At 34.3% G+C, this 14,094-nt stretch overlaps 1 protein-coding gene across 3 annotated transcripts in view; it reads left to right on the forward strand.

Annotated features, from left to right (window-relative positions):
- Nucleotides 1–14,094, forward strand: part of EPHA3 (EPH receptor A3) — a 367,515-nt gene that overhangs the window by 322,449 nt on the left and 30,972 nt on the right. For all 3 annotated transcript variants that reach the window (XM_039480619.2, XM_074389163.1, XM_074389164.1), the window contains exon 13: nucleotides 795–1,004. In XM_039480619.2, coding sequence (XP_039336553.2) covers nucleotides 795–1,004 — 210 coding nt within the window. The remainder of the gene's footprint in view (nucleotides 1–794; nucleotides 1,005–14,094) is intronic.

Here is a 14,094-nt window from a genome sequence, read left to right on the forward strand (position 1 = left end):
TTTCTAAGAGTGAGAAAGGATATGCTTTATTTTAAAGTCCATTCGCCAAATAAAAATTTTAATAGCAATTATTTTCACAATCATTTTTTCAAAAATAAACATGTTCCAAATCAGGTGAGTTAAAATATTAGAATAAATATTCTTTAAAACTTATTGTTTGTAATTAAACATAAAAGTTTATATATATTACAAACTTTATGTTTCTATTTAATCCAATATTAAATTAGACTGCGAGCTGGATTATATGATTTAGTTTCTTATTGCTTTCTATTTTGTGACCTACAACTCAGAAGTGGGTAGAAAAACAAATATACAATAAATATTTCTGACTAATTTTGAACTATTTATGATAATGTTTAAAAATGTAGCACCCACTTTATTTGAAACAATTCATTAAATAACAGGAAACAAGGGGGAATGAAAATTCAATCAAATAAAAAAATATCAACCTAAACTAGCCCCGAGATTCGTTTCATTTTGTTGTTCTCAACCTTAGTGAGTCTGAGGAGGGGTTAGTTTTTATTTCACACAAGGACTGGGAAAGGCTTTGCTTTTAAACTGAAGTCAAAGAATGTTAAGATACTCCTGTTACAAAGTATTTGATAACATAGTCATTATGTTATTTTGTTTCAGACTTGTATCCACTTGCCACCTATCTTAATCTTGAGTGCTTAGAACTAAAGTGTGTATGGTCAGTCTTGTTACAGAGTTCAACATGTGAGATTTTAACCAATAAAGATATATCTTCACAAAAGAGGAACATATCTTAATTGTCCATTGGAAATGTTTCACAGAAACACGATGCCCAGTTTACTGTCATTCAGCTAGTGGGGATGCTTCGAGGGATAGCATCTGGTATGAAGTACTTGTCAGATATGGGATATGTTCACCGAGACCTCGCTGCTCGAAACATTTTGATCAACAGTAACTTGGTGTGCAAGGTCTCTGATTTTGGACTTTCACGTGTCCTAGAGGATGACCCAGAAGCTGCTTACACAACAAGAGTGAGTAACTCAGACTTTCTTCTCTTTCATTGTTGTATCATGTTGATTAGTAAATAAGTTGAAATCATAACCCAAAATGCATCGTCAATTATGTTTTCCACAAAAGAAACCATCTCTTAAAATTAAAATATTATTATTTTTCTGGGTATATAGATGGTCACTGTTTAACATTTAATGATTTTAATTCTAAAATTCTGTAACTTAGTTTAATGTTTCCCACCAAAAGCAGCAGGGTTCTCACATTTTTTAAATCTTGCTATTTTAAAATTTACCCATATTTTCATCATGGTTGAGTCACCTTGAGCTAGCAGATTGGATAAATTCTAAGGATTCCTCCTACTACATATAATGTTAAAACACTTTCAAATCAATGTTTTAATAAGTAACACCTATTTGTATTATAAAAATGTCAGAACAGATCTATAAAGAAAAGTTGTCCATAATTGTGCCATCACAGAAAAAAATTTCTAAGATCATGAGTCAGTTCTTTCAGACTTTTCTTGATACTCGTAATGCAAACATATGTGTGAATATATTATTTAAATATTATTATTCATAATACAATTGTATGTCATTTCTCTCCTTACCAATTTACCTCTTGAATATATTTCATTGTCAATAAATAGTCTTTCAATTTTTATTTCAGAAGATTGCTGTTTTCTCTATTCTGGTTGTATCTTTTTTTAAAAAAAGCAAATCCTAATCAGTGAGCAAATAATTATTATATTTAGTTCTTCAATATTTTATACAAATGTGTAATGATCTATCTGCATTCTTAATTGTCATGAGCCTCATAATTTCTAATGATACATTCCTAAAAATGAATGTTTTGTGTCAAAGTTTCCGTGACTAGTTTAAAAGCACATTTTACTACACTTTTGATAAAACTATCATTAATTTTATTATTTTATTATCATTAATTTTACTATTATCAGTGAGGATAAATTGAATGTAAATGTTTTAATTTGCATCCATTTAATTAATGAAGCATTTGACTTTTTGTGAGCTTTTTTTGTTGTTGTTTTGTTTTGTTTTTGTTTTTGTTTTCTTAGACAGGGTCTCACTCTGTCACCCAGGCTGGAGTGCAGTGGCACAATCATGACTCACTGTAGCAGCCTCAAACTCCTGTGCTCAAGTGATCCTCACTCCTCAGCCTCCTGAGTAGCTGAGATTACAGACATGGGCCACCAGTGCCAGCTGACTTTTAAGCTTTTCTTAAAAGAAAATTCTTTCCATGGTAGAAATTTAGAAAATATAGATAAGAAGTAAATGTATAATAATCGTTATTATTAATACTAGACAAACATAATTATTAGCATTTTAAATTTATCATTTAAATATATTTTTTTCTATAAATTTTCGCAGACTCCTCTTTTTTCATAAGGTTACAAAATGGGATTAAACTGTATATATGGACATATAAAATAATTTCCACATATCAATAAATTCAGCACTTTATATATAAATTCAATGCCATTTTGTGACTGCCTTGTTTTAACTAAAAAATAGAAAATATACAATTTTCCAGATGACTAAATATTTTTACAGTATTTAATGATGTATAATACTTAATTCATGTACATTATTTAGTTAAATAATGCACCATTATTTGGGAAGAATTACAGTGTATAAATGATACTTCAATGTCCTTGTATCCATTTCATGTCTGTCCATGATTACCTGCTTAGCATACATCTACTGAAATAACATTGTGGGATCAAAACATGTACAAATAAGAATTTTTGGCATATCTATTATCCAATTATCTTTGCTATAGTTTGTTATCAATTTTCTCTCCTAATGGCAGCATCTTCTTCTGTATTCTCATCAGCCAAAAGAATGGGTAGTTTCAAAGATCATAGCCTTCTACTGTTTTCTTATTATCTAATTTTAAAAATTTACTCCTGATTAAAAACAAAATAAAAAAAAACTCATCTATTTGCAAATCACTTGATAATTCCAATAATCAAAACTGTCACATGGCCTGCATTTGGTGCTATAAAAAAGAACTTAATGTGACAGAATTTCATCCACAATTTCATCCACAATAACAGAAACACCGAATAATAATGACACAATGCCTTTGGGTTATTTCTAGATGCATTGATATAGGAGCTGGTACTCTCCCAATGGCTTTTAACAATACACCCTTTTTGTTTTTCCTATTTTCAAATATACTCTGTAGTGGATTTACTTTGTTCATTAATTTAAGTATTTTTTTCTAATTGGAGTATTTTTTAGAAAGCACTTAGACATTTAAAATGTGTCTTGCATAAAAATGTGGTTCTTACTATCATAATTCAAATGGATAAAAGCATGACAAATTAAGGTAAATTTTACATCTTGTAGCTAGTTGAATTAAAGTTGACTACAATTATGTAGCTCTGAATACTTGATGAAATTGCAAAACGGGATAAATACCTCAACAGTGCTGTTTAGTTCTCCTTCTATGATCACCAGAAAAATTAGTCAGGCAATATATCTGCAGCAAAGCATCATTTTAATAACTGTACTATCAATTCAGTAGACAATACATGCAACAAGTGATATTTACTGTCTTGAGAAACGTATTTTATTCTACTCACTTCTACTCTCCTATCTAAGGTTATCCCTCTTAACCAGTCATGACATGAGTGTTTCTAACAGTCCATGAAAAGTATCATGCTTACTTCCATTGTTCTTGTTACAACAATCATATTATACAAGAAATACTTTTAGTTTAAATAAAAACTATTTGATAAAAGAATTTCGTTTGAAATAGTAAATTACTGGTTATTCAGTCAGCTTCTAATTTCTATGTCATATGAAATTATTATTGTTTTTGGAGACAGAGTCTCACTGTGTTGCCCAGCCTGGAGTGCAGTCTCGCAATTTCAGTTCACTGCAAGCTCCGCCTCCCAGGTTCAAACAATTGTCGTGCCTCAGCCTGCCAAGTAGTTTGGATTACAGGTGCCTGCTACCATGCCTGGCTAATTTTTGTATTTTTAGTAGAGACGGGGTTTCTCCTTGTTGGCCAGGCTGGGCTCAAACTCCTGACCTCAGGTGATCCACCTGCCTCAGCCTCCCAAAGTGCTACAGGAGTGAGGCACCGTGCCAGGCCCCATATTAAGTTATTATTCGAGAGCAACTCTGTCCCCAGAAGCAGGCTTGATTGCCAGAGCACTCAAAAGAATACTTTCTGTGGTAGGAAATGGAAACATTTATCCAACTCTGGATTAGATTCATACTATGAACACAGTGGATTAACTCTCAATATTTCATTTTCACTGATTGTTACTTTGTCAGGGCCTCTTTGATGTTAGAAGAAAGGTGTATGGAAATTGCTCGGTTTTTGTTTGTTTGTTTTTTGTTTTTCTGAGACAGAGTCTCGCTCTGTCACCCAGGCTGGAGCATACTAGCGCAGTATTAACTCACTGCAACCCCTGCCTCCCAGGTTCAAGTGATCCTTCTGCCTCAGCCTCCCGAGTAGCTGGGACTACAGGTGCACGCCACCACTCCCAGCTAATTTTTGTATTTTTAGTACAGGTGGGGTTTCACTGTGTTGGCCAGGACGGTCTCGATTTCTTGACCTCGTGATCCATCCTCCTCGGCCTCCCATAGTGCTGGGATAACAGGCCTGAGCAACCGTGCCCAGCAGGAAATTGCTTTTTAACATATCTGAAATAAAAGTGCAACAGACTGTTTGCCTTTGTGTTTCAGTCTCTGAAGATTCTTAGACACCACTCTGAACAAATAGGCTCATTCACTACCAATAAAGAGCTGTTTAGAGCTCTTGAGTATTCATCCCTGTATTTTCTTGGAACTTCCTCAAAATATCCATGGGTGTCCTGGCTTTCTTCCAAGAAGCTGTAATTTGCATGTGATTTTTAGAGTAATTTAGAAATCATTGATTTAAACTCTCATAATAGGCCTTATTTAGAACAATAAGTTTATAGTTTACCTTAAATATGAGGCATGGTTATAAAGTAATAGGATTTCTAGTTTTTAAGAAAACAAATACAGCAAACAGCTAAATGAGGTGCCATTCTAAGTTTTCTTTTTGGAAATGTGTACTTACTCCAGGAACGCTGATATTACACAAAATGTTTTGGGAATTTCTCTTTTGGGATTATATTTAAAGCTAAATTATGACTGAGGCCTTTGATCAAACATTTTTAAGCATGCAGTATTTTGGGATATAGACTTGACTGTGATAAAATCTGATCTCCATAAGCCGAGCGGGGTGGCTTAAGCCTATAATCTTGGCAGTTTGGGAGGCTGAGGTGGGAGGACCGCTTCAGCTCAGGATTTTGAGACCCACCCTGGGCAAGACTTCATCTCTAGTTAAAAAAAAAAAAAAAAAAAAAAAATCCACTACACTCAGCCTATTTTATTATATATATATTATATTTATATTATATATATATATATTATATATATATATATGAGCCACTGTACGTGGCCTAGTTTATATATAATAACACTTAATTATATATAATAAACTAGACCGGCTGCAGTGGCTCGTGCCTGTAATCCCAGCACTTTTGGGAGGCCGAAACAGGTGGATCACCTGAGGTCAGAAGTTCAAGACCAGCCTGGCGAACATGGTAAAACTCTGTCACTACTAAAAATACAAAATTTAGCCAGGTATGGTGGCATGCACCTATAATCCCAGCTACTCGGGAGGCTGAGGCAGGAGAATTGTTTGAACTTGGGAGGTGGAGTTTGCAGTGAGCTAAGATTGTGCTACTGAACTCCACCCTGGGTTACAGAGTAGAATCCATTTCAAAAAGAATAATACAAAGAATAAAAACATAAATCAGGCAGGCATGGAGATGCTCACCTGTAGTGCCAACTACTTGGGAGGCTGAGGTGAAAAGATGGCTTGAGTCCAGGAAATTGAAGCTGCAGTAAACTAAAGCCTGGTGATGGAGCAGGACTCTTTCTCTAAATAAATAAAAAATAAATAAACAGAAGAAAAGACAAAGAAAAAAATAACCATTACATTTTTGTGTACATATTAAGTCTGTTTGTTTGTTCACCCAAAGCACTATATACAACTTAGACGTCTGTCTTGTTTATTTGATTTAGTATGCTCTTACTATTGTTATTTCAGAAAAACAAGTTCACCATTTAAAATAATGTGCTGAGGCATTCCTATATGATAAACAAATTCTGGTTAATCTGCATTAAGAAGTAAGTCCTATTAATAACATTTAACGAAGTTCATCTAGTGTCTGGAGTTTCTACAATTCAGAGATGAACATTTGGTGCCTCAGCGCAATGACCCCTTCCCGGTTGCTCCCCTGAAAGCTATTGCCTATAGGTAGAGCGTAATTGCACTGAAGACTCATGAGGGACATTTGATTCAATGTTAGTAACCAAACAGAATGTCTGCTACTCTCACTTTAAAATATCTTTGTGAGTGACAGCCAGGATAGAGGACTATACGGAAATTATATAATCCAGTTGTGTATTTAAAAATTGTTAAACTTTGAAGAGTATTTGAGGAGTTGAGGAAACACCTAAGCTCACAACCTAACTTGTGAGACATTCAGGTATTTGCTCACACTGTGTTCTACCCTGTCTTAAGTGTCTCACAAGTTTTCCTTTTATATGTCCTCAATGGTATGCCTGATAGGAAAGGAACAGTAAGATAATACTATACAGTTTTATGTTTGCTTTTCTTTTAAATAAGGATACTGTGTAGGGAATCAAATTTTTTTCCCAATACTCACTTCTAGTTATTTCTCCTCATTTATCACTACTGGGTTATGCAGAAATTCCAAATGTTAATAATTTCCATTATATAATATTTTTATGCATCCTGTAACCTCTGTAAAATTCCACTGTACACTCATGGGATGTTGAGAATAAATAAGGCTATGAAGTTTCAGTATTATTATGAAAATAGTTTCTATCTTCTGGACCCCCAAAATGCTCTTGGGGACCCCCCACAGATGCTTGGATGACATATTGAAAGCCACTCTTATAGATACTTTACTAGTTTTTTTTAAAAAAAAGCAGCTTAATAACTAAATAAATATTTTTGTAGTTATCCAATGATATAAATCTAAATTATGGCATGGCATAGTTTTATGTGATATAATATTTTTTAAAAGTAGCTTTGAAAGCAGAACTGCAGCTGCATACCAAAGTTTGCAAATCATCTTGAAAGTCCCTGAACTTCATTTGGGATGGATATGATTAGAGCATTTAGCTCCACAAACTTAAATCATCAAAGAAGTTTTGTTTCTGACAAAAGCAAACAGAAAAATGAATTCCTTTCCTCTGGTTTCTCATCATTTGACTTTGAAAGTATAATTATGACATGTTTGTTGTATTTTTGCCCTGGTCTACTAATTTACTTTACTTCATTCTAACAAAATCATGACCCTGTTGTAGAACTGTTCACCACGGAATGATTTTTCAGTCTTTGCCCTTATGACATTTTATTCTTAACCGGTTAGGATTTTTGTATATATGCATGCATGCGTATATATAGATGAGCATTTCTATAGTCATATGTTGGAATACATGGAATCCCAAATTCCAAGATGGTAGTGTTTAATTTTCTGATTTATATAAGATCAACTTATTGAAAGTATAGGCTTTTATCTTACTTTGATGTTGTGTAATCAGTCACTTCAATTCTGCTTATGTCCTCAAGTTCATTTTGGGGGTGAAATTGCCACGTAAACTGATTTGGAAAACTTGAGAAAACAAATTGAGTTGTCCTTGATTATATTCTCCATTATTAGATTTCTTTTCTTTTCTTTTCTATTCTGAAATTGCATACTTAGTAATTACTAGCAGGATTTTGTTAGAAAGCTTTATTTTACATAATAATTTATTTGGCTTTTTAGATCTGTGACTCTGCCACATTGGTGCCAGAAATCTTCTAGTACAACTTTGTTTTACTTAATTTCTTTCAAGGATAAGGCAAAAAAAGAAAAATGGCAAAGCAAGTGGGTAAAAGCTAAGAGGTTAAATATTTCAGGTAACCCCCAGCTAAGAACATAAATAACAGAAAACAGGAACCACGGTTTAGTTCATTTTCAAAAACTAAAAAAAAAAAAATACTATGCATATTGAAAATTTGTAAGATACAAAAAGACACATATTAATTTGATAAGTAATATATGTCAAATATCATTTACACATAAGTGAAAAATGTAGTAAGAAAATATCTATTTTGTGTCTTTCATATAGTAAGAGTAATTTATCAATACGAATATGCCTGCATGTAGCTTCAGAAAATAAAGCTACTTATTCAGTCACTAGAGAACTCTCAAAAGTTCAGTGATTCAGTGATTAATGTTGCATCGAAACTTAATAAAAAGTCTAGTACTTTCTACCCATCCATGTCAGAGAGATGAGTAGCATGAACATTTAAACATGTAATAAAACAACTATCCAGATTTATGTGGCAAAAAAAATTAAGACTATAATTGTGAAATGGAACACAGGAGTGCAAAAGTAAAGGCAGAGAAGTAAAATGAGGAACGCAGACAGTCTATGGAGAATGCAGTTTTATATAGGATGGCCAGAGAAATTGTCTGGTAAAATGACACTAGAGCAGAGAATGGGTTTCAGTGAAGAAGCAAATATTGAGGCTAAAGAAACATTAATTTTGCTTTCACGGCTTTTCAATTGAGTAAAATAATTTTAATAATTGCACTGATTCCAAGAGGCCCACCACCTCACAGGAAGACAATTTAAGTCATCAGATTAATGATTTGGCTCAGAATAAACATCAAGCTAATAGTAACTATCCCTCTTTTCCTATTGTGATACGTGCCTTAGCTCCAGCTACTCAGGAGGCTGAAGTGGGAGGATCACTCGAGCCCAGGAGGTCAGGGCTGCAGTGAGCCATGATTATGCCATTGCACTCCAGGTTGGGGCAATGGAGTGAGACCCTATCTGGAAACAACTATTAGAATGAATTTGATAGAATTTCTATCATTTTAATAGCAGATTTTCAGCCACCGCTGCTACGTTTCTACTAATTCACTATCGCTTCTTCAGAAAATTGTGTTCAGAGTGCTGTAATTTCAGACTTTGAAATGAATTACTATAACTTATTTTAAATATTAGAGCTTGTCTATATAAAAAACAGAAAATTTGACATTTGAAACCTCATTGAACTTTAAAAAATTCAGACTCACATTAGGACATATATATATAGCCTTATTCCCCAATTTTTGCATTATTTTTGTTGAAGATAGATGTATACATCAGATTATTTAGCTTTTACACTGTTTTATGAGAGTCTGAAAGTAGCATAAGCATTATGAGTTTGCGTTTTATTTCCTGGATAGCCATAGAATAACTTGGAATATGGAGATTTTCCTGTATTTCAAGAAATGCTTAATCATTTCACATAATGTTGAAAGATTTCAAAAGTTCAAGGAATGGGGTTTTGCTACTAAAAAGGATCATCTGTCTCTGATCTCTTGTGGCAATCAACATCTGCTGAAACCATTCTCTCAGTGGCTCTTAGATTTGAACTACTGGGGATAAGACTGGATGCTTCCCTTGGGAACCTTCTTGGATCACCCTTCACCTTGTTGTCTGCAGTGAATGAATTTCAGTCCCCGACAATAGATAGATGCTAAATCTTTTAGCCAAATAATTTATCTCTCTAGTTCCACTTTTAACCTGAGAAGCTAATATTTTCCTGCAGGTTAAATACTCAATTACTTGGGTTTACTCAGATAAACTCTCCAAAGTCCTTTGTCACTCTAAGTATGACCTGACAAAGCTCAGACACAGAATATGTACTGTAACCGGCAAGCCTTTCCTAAATCAGCAGGCAGAGATTTGTATATATAATAAGGGAAACATTTGGCAGCTATGGGATATTATGCCCCAATATCCCAAGATTTCAGCAATTACACTCCTCTTTAGAATCAGAGCTAACCCACACTGCCTGAGCTGACTTCAGTTAAGCTCCTGAAAAAAATCAGGCTTTTAGCCAAATGTCTCATTAAACTGTCTAAACTGATTAAGCTTAGGGAACCGAATTGCAGAATCTTTCAAGAACAGGGTTACTGTGTGATTCCTCATCTAACTGTCGTTTCTAGGCAAAGTGGACAACGTTTTAGACTCTTTCAGCTAATCTTGGAGTGGCATTTAGCAATTATGTAATGCCTCTGTACAGAATCTCTAGCATCTTTACCTGTAGCACTTAATTCATCTCCTTTAACTTTCTGTAGAATTCTAAAGACATAAATCGAGGTGACACCCATGTGGATATGAAATGTAGTCCGAAGTTAGTCTTTCTTCAAGAGTCCAAAATAATTAAGATTGAAAATGTCAGCATCCTTGATATTCATGTAGGTTTAAGATAGAAAGTTAAAAGCTGTTAGATAAAAGTGAGAATACAGTCGAATTTTACATACTCCATGACCCTGTTTTTGAATGACAAGACAGCTGTGCCAAAAGGTGAAGAAACTTGGCTAAAATTAAACAGGAGAGTCAAAGCTGGGTCTAGAAACCCAGACTCCCGATTCTTATTAAACTTCGGAATTCAAATGGAGCAACTGACTAAAATTCCCCTGAGCCTTCAGTTACTTAACCACACTTAGATAAGAAGTCAGCGCTTGGAGGAACTGGCTCTAGAGCTGGCATTGCAGATGTAAGGAGCAAACATTAACTTCTGATGCTGTTAAGTTCGAATTGGAAGTCTTTCTGCAATTGAGGTTTTAGAGACACTCCATATGCTGTGATTCTGGGCTTGTTCCAAGCAATTGGAAACTCTTCTGAAATAAATATATATTGGGGGCTTATATTTGGATACAGAGACCCGTTAAAGTAAGGGTTTAAATATGGTTAAAAAGCACATATTCATAAATAATCTTTAGAGTAAGTAGGTGTGCTCTTGTAATATTTGGAATGCCTGGTAGCATTTTACAAACCAAAATTTAAATTACCTACCAATTTCAAAGTTTTATCTCATCAATAAATTTACATTAGAAAAGTTTTACTGTGGCGGAAAACACGGCTGATGAATGACGATAGCCCTTTGTCCTGTTAAATCCAAATGTTTTCATAGCGCATCGAACGATGTGCGTGGCACATCCTTCTAAAGCATCTTTATTTTAAAAATGTCCTTCACATCTATAAGCTGGGAAAGCAATTTCTAAGCCACAAAAAAAAAAAAAACCTCACTCAATATGAGCTTGAATTTGTTGAGGTGGGAGGCGAGAAGGGAAGGGGAATTTTTGCGATCGCAATCAAGAACCGAAATATGCATAAGCTCTGTGATGAATTACTTGTAGGAAACTTAGTCAAACTCCTGTATATTCAATTTATTTTAGTTTGATACTTTTCGAACTACAGATCCTCAGCTTAAATGCAGCAAGTCTTATTGTAACATGTGAGTCAATTAAAATTTATTGTCCCAGCTTCTTTTAACCGTATTTCAGAACTAAATTGGGCCCTCAAGGACTTTTATTCAGTGTCTCTCTATGCCAATAACATTTATGTTTTTGTAGCTGTAGACAGCGTTTGCTCTTGGAGCAAGCCCTTGTATCTTACTAAAATGCTTCGTTACTGATATCTCCATTTAATAAAACAATTAATGCTTCATTTATAAAGTTAATTTAAGTTTTACTAGCAAAACTTCAATTTCAGGAAGTTACCCTAAAAAAGAAAAGGGAAAGGAAAGAAGAGAGGAAAAGAGAAGAAAGGAGAAAAAAAATAAAACATTAAAAAATGGAGGGAAAAATACAGAAGGGATATTATTACATCATCAAAATCCAAGTATTAGAAGATTGGCTCTGGTGAACCTGACCCTTGCTTTTCTCTTGGTAAAGGTATACCCTATGACAGGGGTATAAAATATCCCTAGAAAGCTGATTTCATTTAGTCTGTAAAATCCCGGATAATTTGTAGACCTCATGTGGATTACTTTCCCTTGATGATTGCACACCATTTAAAGCAATACTTTTCCAATGGGAATGATTTTGTGCCCCAGAAGATATTTTGTATTGTCGAAGGCCATTTTGGCTGTCACAACTGGGGAGAGGCTAATGTAATCTAGGTGACAATGGGCAGAAGTGCTGCTAGATATCCTATAATGCACAGGACAGCGTCACAGCAGAGAATGATCGGGGGTGGAAGGTCAACAGTGCCCTTCTAGAGAAACCTTGCTCTTCAAGCTTCCCATCATGTGCAAAGAACGGGAGTGCTGACCAAATGCTTCTCTCAGGTACTTTCTATTTTTTCTTATCCATATTGGACAGCATGTTGCATAGTACAATACAGACTACATTACCATTTGTGAAAAAATGTGCACCAGACGAGCCATCTGTGATCAGGCCTCCTAGAATGTGGAACTTCAAGCTATCACAAACATAATGCAGCAAATCATGTCTTGTATGCCTGTGAAAATTTTATTTTCATTTGGCTTGAATTAAGCAATTGAAATTACTTACCAACATCCTCCCCAGGCTCTAAATTTCAAACACAGCCACTTTAGTTTTGATGTGCTATTTTCATTTTATCAGAACATCATGGAGTAAAATCATACATAGATGTATACCCCTAGAAGATAAATGTATTAGACTTTTTAATCATTATATGAGTCTTACCCATGTAATTTTTTATGTTTTAACATTTTACTTAGCCTCATTCTACAAAGGAGTAATGTCTATGTGTGTAGACTAAAATTATTTTGTAATTTTAAGTTGGTAAAGTACCTACGACATAATATTAAAGCAGTTGATATAAAATGTGTATTGTTTATGGGGTCAAATGAAAATATTCATAGCATTTTACAAACTTTAAAATACATAATCCATACAACATCCTATGACATATTTTTCATAATTTTACAGATACTCTAAAAAAGTTGATGCCTAGTGAATCTTACATTTACTATCATTGTGAAGCTTGTAAAATGTATTAATGTAAAAACATTATTAAATAGTAGCATAAGAAAAAAAGGGCATTAGAAAGCAATATGATTTAAGAAAATAAACTATTAGGTTTATATTGGCTCATTCACATTTACATATATTATGAAAAACTAGATTTAACTCATTATCCACTGAAAATGAACTGTATATTTAAAATGCTCAAAATTATCAGAAATCTTTAGTAAAACCTACTATGTTAAGTCCACAAAATAATAAATCATATTCTCACTTGACAGATCAGCGTGCTCATTTGCAAGCAACAAAATGTTGTAAACAGCAGAGGTGGAAAATAAGACGTATTTTAAACTGGGGGAATGCAGTGGTGAAGGGGACAGGTGGTTATTCCTCTGGACATCCCAGATTAGGCAGAATAATAAAGCAGTAGAAGAATCACAGAAGATGGAGTGATCAAGTCTTTCTGGAAGACTCCCAAATGTTCATGCAGAGTTCACATTTGACCAAGATGTTCAGATAAGAACTTTACCAGCTACAAGCTGGGCACGGTGGCTCACGCCTGTAATCCCAGCACTTTGGGAGGCCGAAGTGGGTGGATCACGAGGTCAAGAGATCGAGACCATCCTGGTCAACATGGTGAAACCCCGTCTCTACTAAAAATACAAAACATTACCTGGGCATGGTGGTGCGTGCCTGTAATCCCTGCTACTCAGGAGGCTGAGGCAGGAGAATTGCTTGAACCCAGAAGGCAGAGGTTGTGGTGAGCGGAGATCGCCTCCAGCCTGGGTAACAAGAGCGAAACTCCGTCTCAAAAAAAAAAAAAAAAAAAAAAAAAAAAAAAAAAAAAAAAGAACTTTACCAGCTACAGAAGGCAGGGAAAAAAAAGTCTCCCAAGAAGAAAGACCGTGTCTTTGGGAAGATAGCATGTACATAGTGGGGATTCAATTAAGATCAGTCAGCTTCTGTTGAATGCCTACATTGCACATTTGCCAAGATAATATCTAAAGAAGACAATCGCTCTCTATAGGAAATGTGTATTGTTTATGGATATACAAGTTCATGTGAGTTAATACTCTTTATCTTCAGCCTTATAATCTATTCAGTTTTACATAAACCTATGATTTCAAATTATAATTTGGGTTTACTATTTTTATTTATTGCAATTGATATGACAGGCACTACTACTATTACTTTTACTAGTGTTGAACATAAAGAGTTTGAAACTACAGTAA

This window comes from Saimiri boliviensis, chromosome 18 (assembly GCF_048565385.1).
Source record: "Saimiri boliviensis isolate mSaiBol1 chromosome 18, mSaiBol1.pri, whole genome shotgun sequence".
NCBI lineage: Eukaryota > Metazoa > Chordata > Mammalia > Primates > Cebidae > Saimiri > Saimiri boliviensis.